Below are 9,132 nucleotides of genomic sequence, written 5' to 3' on the forward strand. Positions count from 1 at the left end.
GGTCCACCTAAGGTAAGAGAGGCATATAAGGCCCACTTTTATTTAAAATTAAATATTTTTATATATAATCATGATAAAATGACAAACTCATTCGAGATAGGCTTAACATTTATTCCACTTTGTTGATGTATCAAAATAATTACATAAATATTAAGGTATTATTGAGAAATCAAGTTTTTTTAAAACTACTGTTTTGGGCCTTATTAAACACTATCAAGATATTAAGGCCCGCAATAAAAATAAACATTTTGATGGTTATTACTGCTTTTAAATCTTTTTAACTTTCAACTTAAACCTAAAACAATATTTCGTATATTTAAAACAGGAGGATATTCTTAATTAGTGGTAATATTTGGTTTTGGGCCTTATTATACTAAAGAAATAAGAAATCTTCTATTTAACTCTAAAACAGTAGGTTAAAAATAAAATTAAACCTTTATTAGACACATCCCTTTAAATATCAACTTTTAAAATATTATTTTAAAAAATCGCTCATTTTTTACATTTTAACAAAATCTTAGAGGGCCTTATTAAACCTAAGGACTTTTTAAAGAATCAAAACTTAAAACGAGTAACATATTCTTCACACAAATTTATTTAGGTATTTGGAACTTATACTCATGTTTTAATTAGGAACTTGTTATTAAATCAGCCTTGTTAAGAGATCACAAATACTCCAAATTATCTTAAAATTACTTAAATAAAATATTGACCGTGTCGTTAAATGCAATCGGGGCAAATAAAAGCTTCATCGTCGTCTTTGGTTAAACCTACACATTCTTCGTGATACCATTTAGCACAATTTTTACATCTTCTCATATCCTCTTCTCTTTCTAGTTTGCACCCATGACAAAACCATCTATCATTCATATCTGTTTTAGTTTTCTTGTTTTTACCTATTTTATTTTGGGTCTTGGTTTTCTTACTTTCCTTCCTAGTCGACTTTTTATTTTCCTTATTTAGTATAATTTTTTTATTATTTTTTCTTACTGTCGCATCTTTAGTTTTTCCCCTCTCATAACTATTATCATGCTTCTTCTCAAATAAATCTTTGACGATTCTCTGTCCTTTATAATTCATGGCTTTGCGTCTTGGACGGGACTTTACAACGGCAAAGTTAGGTGTTGGTATCAGTTCCTTAAAAGTTGTCGTGGAAGGTATTTTATTTTTGAACTCAATCAGTGGAACATCATCATGGGAATCATCAGCCGAAATTGGTGAACGCATTTCTATAATTTCACTCGCCAATTTCTTGTAACTTTTTTCTGGAGTTTTTTCTCCTTTTCGTATTAAATCATCATTCTCTTCATCGGAGTCACTAAAAGGGTCATAAATGTTGATACCTCGTGTAGTTTGTTGATAAACAAAGTTTTCAAAATCCAAAGATGACTCTGAATCCGAAGATAAGACTTGTGTAATGGTTCTATTTATACCAGAAGGCCCTGGAACTGGTGAATGCATGACGAACTCTTTATAAGACTTTTGTTCTATAGTTTCTTCATTTTCTGAATCAGAATCAAGCGATGGAGTATAATCTACCAAACGTCTTTGAAGAATCTGCTCAGAAACAGCTATTGCCGGGCACGTTATATTGGGGGTAGCTTCTCCTGTATAGTTTTCTTGTCGAAAACTATTCAGTAAAGATGGAGAAGCAACGTCGATTCTAGAATCCATCATAGCTACAGAGTCTTCAGCATCAGTAAGATCCGTATCTGAATTGTTTTCCAAAGGACGGTACACTAAGGTATCAGGAGGTGTCAATATATGCGTTGCTGAACTGGGCAATTGGGGGTCTTGGTTTTCAGTTAATAGAGATGGCAGGTAGGCATCTTCTGGTATTGCGTTAGGGTCTAAGGGAAACAATCCGGTTGCTCGAAAGCCATTAATAATATTTTCTGGGGTCACGCTTTTTGCCCAAACTTTGGTAAATATTGGATTAAAACGCGCTTTATTGATCTTTTTGGTAGGGTTGTGGTACATGAACTTCACAACTTCTTGATCCCAGAAATTTTCAAATGATTTATTGACTGATTTGTCCAGCGGCTGCAACTCATGTGTTGTGTTCGATGGCAAGCAATACAATATTATATCATATTTTTCTGCTGCGTCTACTATATCATAATCTAGATGGCACGAGGCACCGTCAAATATCAGCAAACATTTTCCCGGGGACTTGTATTTTCCCAGATGTTCTATAAAATTAATGAACAAAGAGCTCGTCATACTACCCTTAGGTGCCATTTTCACTAGTGTTCCAGGGGGTAAGTTGTCTGTGAATTCCTGTTTAAGTCGTATACCCTTAAAAAGTATCATCGGAGGAATGCTATTTCCTGCAGCACTAACACAAACAGCAATCGTAACATTTTCCGCATGTTCATGTGCTACCATATGAACCCTGCGATTGCCTTTTTCAGCTAAAACTTTTTGCTGGTGATGGATAGTTAACCTGCAGCCTTTTTCGTCGATGTTATATAACCTTTCTGGGTGATTGGGAATGTCTAGTTCATCGTACAATTTCTTTATTTCTTGAAAGTGATGCTGCACTATGGACTTATTCAGTTTCTGTGCTCTAGCCGGGTTCATAAGTTGAGCCTTGCGGATTGAAATATTTGGGTTCCGTTTCATAAACATGTTGAACCAGTCCCTACCCGCTCTGCCAGTTTTTTTATTGAAATTGTTTTCAATTCCCTGCTTCTCACAGAACTTGTAGGCCTGTGTTCGAATGACTTGGGGTGTAAGCGGCATGCCTATTTTGGAAAATTTTATAATTCTCTCCACTAAATCTTTTTCGTGCGCCTTTGACAATATGGGGGCCCGCCCAATTTCTTTTTTAGATTTTCCGGATGTCAGGTGGTTTCGTAGAGTTCTGCGAGGTATATTATAACGAGCCGCTGCTTCTCGTTGTGAAAGTTCACCGTTTTTCACAGCAGCCATTGCCGAGGCCAAACTATTTTCTGACCACAGGGCCCGCTTCCTTTTAACTGGCAGGGGTGGTGACGACATTCTAATCTGCAAAGAAAATATCTTATAAAGTTTAAATTTATTCAGTTACATTGGCAGAATGAATAGTTCATTATTACACTTTAATAATTAATAAATAAAAATGTTTTATATTCAACCGTTAGTCCGACGAACCATTATTATCATAATAATAACAAGAAAATTGATATATTTTAACTTTTAACCCTTATTTCACTTCTTTCTATTTCTATTTTTGCAAAATATTTGCCTAAGCTCTGTCCCATTTACAACTTTACCAAAATTCATTAAAATCGGTTCACCAGTTAAGCCGTGAAAAGGTGACAGACATACAGACTTACTTTCGCATTGTTTATTCTAAAATTGCACTTTAAAGTAACCATTTATTAAAGTCAACCTTTTCATCTCATACGTTAAATAAGATGTACGGGCCTTGTAAGCAACGGAAAGCGTGGGCCTTCTTAGCCATAGTACAAATTCTAGAATAACGGAAAATATTAAATATAAATATAGGAATAAAATTACTAACTTACCCTTTCTCATGCAGCTAGTTAACTTGTGTTCACATCCAAATAAGAATAAACATCGACTAACTCAAGAAACTTAATTAAAACAAAGTTTATTTTCGTAAAAAAATATATGAAGAGCAGACGCTACCTCCCGCACCGACTGTATGAACGCTACTAACAAAATGGCGGCGGGTGCGTAGCAAAGCGTTGTTGCCAGCTCGTTGTATCTACTACTTCTATGTGTGCGGGATGTGTTGAACGTATAATACTATTGCAACTCTAATTTTTCGATACTGGGCCTTGCAACCGGCCGGGCCTTCTATGCCTGAACTACCTTATGGTCTAAACCATTCTCATTCTGAGATTCCTCTCACTCACCACCCACTATACTGAGAACGGATCTCCATCCGTTATATTATAGTGGGTCCTGGGTCCAGCCATGGGTTAAGATGATTATGATGATGATGATGATTAGTCTTGAATTTCGGAATATCACCTATATGTTGGTATTTTCCTATTCATCATCAGATAACCAGTTTGCTCGTTAGTTTTCAAAAAAATGTCCGACAAATTGAACATAAAGAAGCTCCTTTGTCTTTGGACCCAGCCTAAGAACGAAGCGACATCGCGCGGCTATTTTCCGAACAATTTCTCTTCTCACGGGTCAAGAGAGCGTGTTAAAGACGGAGGCTTAAACGTATGTGCCCCTTTCTGACTTGTGACGTCATGGCTAATGTCACAGAGTAATAAATAAAAGATGTTCATTTATTTTATTTATTCAGGCATCATCATCATCATGATTAATCCATCACCGGCTCACTACAGAGCACAGGTCTCCTCTCAGAGTGAGAAGGGTTTTTGGCCATTCTACCACGCTGGCCAAGTGCGGATTGGCAGACTTCACACACCTTTGAGAACATTATGGAGAACTCTCAGGCATGCAGGTTTCCTCACGATGTTTTCGTTCACCGTTAAAGCAAGTGATATTTTAATTACTTAAAAACGCACAAACTCCGAAAAGTTAGAGGTGCGTGCCCGGGATCGAACCCCCGACCTCCGATTGGAAGGCGGACGTCCTAACCACTAGGCTACCACAGCTTAAATCTGAAAACCGTTAATTTGTGGTTAAGTACATCACAAAAAAAAAAATGTGTTGTGAACTAATAATAATTAGTTTTTTCAATTTTTAAAGTTAGATAGGTAATTATATTATATCAAGTGGGGTATCATATGAAAGGGCTTCACTTGTGAATTCTAAAACCGATTTATTTTCATTAATAACGTTACGCCGCGCGATCAATATAATATTTTAATAATGCCTCTGTGGATTCCGGTATCTGTGCACAAAAGGAAGGCTGGAGGCTGCTTCTATGCGCATCAGTTACCCCAAATAAGTAGGAGCGTTCTTAGCGACACGTAGGCACTTTTGCGCAAAACAAAGGCGTCTTAACGCTTCTCTACCAAGAATACGAGTACCTTAGTAATACTTACTACCTACCTACTTAATAGACATGTCAGCGACTTCGTCCGCTTGGATTAAGGTCTTACAAAAATTCCATGGGAACTCTTTTTAAGATTTCGTGTGGTTTCGTACCTCATAAGGACGGATACCTAAACGGAACCCTTATAGGATCACTTTGTTGTCTGTCTGTATGTCTGTCGGTCTGTCAAGAAACCTACAGGGTACTTCCCGTTGACTTAGAATCATGAAATTTGGCAGGTAGGTAGGTCTTATAGCAGACATAAGGGGAAAAATCTGAAAACCGTGAGTTTAGTAGGGTTTCATCACACACAAAAAAAATTAAATTGTGGTCATGATTTAATAATTTGTAGGTATTTTTAATTTTCGAAATAAGATAACTACCTATATCAAGTGGGGTATCATATGAAAGGGCTTTACCTGTGCATTTTAAAACCGATTTTCATTTATTTTTATACATTATAGTTTTTGAATTATCGTGCAAAAGACAAGAAATCTTGGATCAGATCATCTACCCTGGACCTTACCAGCGTATCTTGGGTGCCCCCAGCATCGGAGCGCGTTCCCTGATCCGGTAAGTGAATCCATTTCATAACTCTGATCGTCCACTAGCCTTTATTCTAAACAGCATGTACGCTTGTATGGATTCCCCGCATCGAGCTACTATCGACAGATTTAAATATCATTGATTGTACGCTGACAAAATCGGCAACATCTTCTGGTTACCCATTCATATTATAAAGATGTATGTAAGCTAGTTATTTAAATAAAGATAAGTATTGCAATCTTGTCAGAGCCTGATAGATATGAAACAGTCTGCCAATAAGTCCTAACAAGATAGAAATGTTAACAAAACCTGACTAGATACTATATCTAACTATCCTAGGTTTTAAAAGTACCCCTACGGAAGAACGGCACTTGTTTTCCTGTATCTAGCAGCGGCGTGCAGGTCATAGAGGCATAAATGCACTGCTTACCCCAGTTGTAATAGCTCAATGCATATTTTTCATTATGACCTGCCAGTAAACAGGTTCCTACCTAACTAATGCATACCCTGACTTCAAACCCTGTGCACGCCACTGGTATCTAGGTATACTTACCTACCTAAGTTAACTCTGTACTAATATTAGGGTTCCGTACCTCAAAAGGAAAAAAGACAACAAGTAAAGGAATAAATCCGAACACCAAATTTGTGGTTACATCAAATGTGTTGTGAACTAATAACTAGTTTTTTCATTTAGGTATATAAGTTAGATAATTATACCAAGTGGGGTGTCATATGAAAGGGCTTCATTTGTGCATTCTAAAACCGATTTATTTTTATTTTTATGCATCATAGTTTTTGATTTATCGTGAAAAATATCGAAAAAAAAACAACTGTAGTACGGAACCCTCGGTCCGCGTGCCCGACTCGCACTTGGCCGGTTTTTCAAATACTCTGTCTATGTGTTCCTTAATCTATGGTAGTTATATAGTACAGTTAGTAGTCCTTGGTACAGGGTCCAGTTTTTTCAATACAGTCCAGTAAACTAGTTCCGAGCAAGTCCCCTTCCAAATGACAATTTAATCTTTCGAAAGTAGTTTTTTTTAAATCAATTGGGAGGCAACAAGCCGAAACAAATTCATGTGTCATTTCGGTAGTTCCGTAAAGGAAGGTACCTACTTATGTGGTTGGGTTTTGTATGTTTTTGTTTGATTTTAATTTATTTCACGATACAAAAAACCGGCCAAGTGCGAGTCAGGCTCGCGCAACGAGGGTTCCGTAATACAGTCGTATTTTTTCGGCATTTTGCACGATAATTCAAAAACTATGATATGAGTGGTAGATGCATCCAACTACTCGAAGGTACTTGTGAAAGTCTATTTGAATAAAAAAGATTTTTATTTTTATTTTATTTTATTTATGATGCATAAAAATAAATAAAAATCTGTTTTAGAATGTACACGTACAGGTGAAGACCTTTCATAATATGATACCTCACTTGATATAGTTATCTTACTTCGAAAATTGAAAATACTAATTATTAGTTTATGACCACAATTTAATTTTTTTGTGTGCTGTAACCACAAATTCACGGTTTTCAGATTTTTTCCCGAATGTCAGCTATAAGACCTACCTACCTGCCAAATTTCATGATTCTAGGCCAACGGGAAGTACCAGCTGTAGGTTTCTTGACAGACCGACAGACAGACAGACAACAAAGTGATCCTATAAGGGTTCCGTTTTTCCTTTTGAGGTACGGAACCCTAAAAATACTTAAATTAAGTTGGGTGTTAATTAGAAATCAACTGAACTTTTTCATAAAGTTTTTGCTCCATAAATACCTACCTACCATTGGTAGATATGTATGGAGATTGGTAGGTATAGTTATTGATGGATGGTAGGCTACCATCCATCCTGGGCCTAAATAAACTTTTAAAAAAACATAACAAATGATAAAGCCTGAGCCCAGCGCTGAGCCTACTTAACAGTCGAACAAACAAACATTTAAGCGACGTTATTAGTGTCAATTCTACTCAAAAATGTCGTCTTTGTATTTTTATTTCTTTTTTGCTAGGATTACGAACAATCCAATTCTAGAAGAAAGAATCGCAAAACGGTTGCGTCCCGATTCCGCGCCGATTCACTAATTCGCATTCCGTGTCAATTTCTGAACGTATTTACGTTCGAAATTCAAATGTAAGTCCTACTGTATGAGGACCCGAATAGTACCTACCTACTTTTGGTTTTTTCTGTTGCAAGAGCCTCAAGTGGCATGGGATTACAATTTTACAGCCATTTAAAGTTGGATAAAAACCTTTTGTTAATCTTGCGTCTAGTTCAGGCGATATAATTTTGGCCTGTAGGTAGATAGTAGGTACCATACAACACATGAGTTTAGTAGCGATAGCTAATAAATAAATAAAAAGATAAAATCCGAAAATTACCTAAGAAGTCCTTATTTTCATTAAGAATTTAGATAGGTAGATATACCTATCTAAAAAAAAAGTCGCTACCAACGTAAAAATTAGAATTTTCCACTTGTCCTATTCATAGATTATTATCAGCTTCAACATCTAAGGATATCTAAAAAAAATTAGTTAACATTTCGAAAACATTGGAAAAAAAGAAAAAGTCCAAGGAATGTTAGCAGACATTCAAATAAAGAACTTCGTGAGCGCGTTGGCGCCAACGTTCCTTTACTTTTTTCAAATTTCGAATTTCGAAAGGACCACGATTCAATTTGCTTCAGATCAATCCAATATGAATCCCATGATGGCGAACGCGATTGTGGTCAAACACGTTTTTGTCTTGTATCATTGCAAAAGTAATATTGAATGAATTAAAATTACAATTGGTTATAAAAGCACAAAAAATATTAGTGGTCAATTATGGTAAAATGTCAGTGGTCAATTTTAGGTTAAATAAGTTAAGTAAAGTCACAGACCACCATGAATTCCCTGTGAGTAAAGTTTTATTAATCACTTCAAAAAGAGATTCTTTCGGGGTGCAAGTACGACCATAAGATTACTAACTATCCTCAACCAATGTTTCGTTGTTATGATCACAGCGGGACATGGTGTTCCATGTCCTTACCCCTTGGACCACCCGCTCACCTCTATAGGCACACACCTACGCGTTTAGTTCTATGGAAAATAGAAATAATGGATTGATTACTATAGGTACTTTTTTATTTATTTATATAGACTAGCGCTTGGCTGAAATCAGACCTGGTGGCAAATGATGATGCAGCCTAAGATGGAGCGCGCTTGCCTAGAAGATGCTTATTCACTCTTCACTTGAAGGTACCCATATTATAATTGGAGGGGAAACCTGAAGTTGGAAGGGTGTTCCAAATCTTAGCGGTTCGAATTAGAAATGAGGAGGCAAATCGCTTCGTAGGAACGTATTCGTGGAATTTCGACTACCTACGTACGGGTGCAGACCTTGGCCAGGCGATGCTTTGCGGTACGAGAAAGGGGAAGGAGGAACCAGACGAAAAGTTCTCGAAATGGTTTCTACGCCATTTCATATACACTAAGTAAGTAAGTACATCACCAAATAACTTTGTGGTCGAGCACAACACCTGCAGACCTTGTATGACTGACGAACACACCATGTCACGGATTTGACCCACACATGTTGAACAGAAATACCTACCTATAAAGTGACTTTTTATGAGT

General features: G+C 36.6%; 1 protein-coding gene across 1 annotated transcript; it reads right to left on the bottom strand.

Moving 5' to 3' along the window:
- Window positions 1-594: 594 nt before the first annotated feature.
- Window positions 595-3,722, bottom strand: LOC138402759 (uncharacterized). Its single transcript, XM_069500658.1, has 2 exons — window positions 3,513-3,722; window positions 595-3,009 (listed from the first exon to the last, which is right to left on the bottom strand). Exon 2 carries the CDS (start codon window positions 3,001-3,003, stop codon window positions 721-723), a length of 2,283 nt encoding a protein of 760 aa, XP_069356759.1. The 5' UTR covers window positions 3,004-3,009; window positions 3,513-3,722; the 3' UTR covers window positions 595-720.
- Window positions 3,723-9,132: the final 5,410 nt, after the last annotated feature.

The sequence above is a fragment of the Maniola hyperantus genome, chromosome 9 (genome assembly GCF_902806685.2).
Source record: "Maniola hyperantus chromosome 9, iAphHyp1.2, whole genome shotgun sequence".
NCBI classification, from domain to species: Eukaryota; Metazoa; Arthropoda; class Insecta; order Lepidoptera; family Nymphalidae; genus Maniola; species Maniola hyperantus.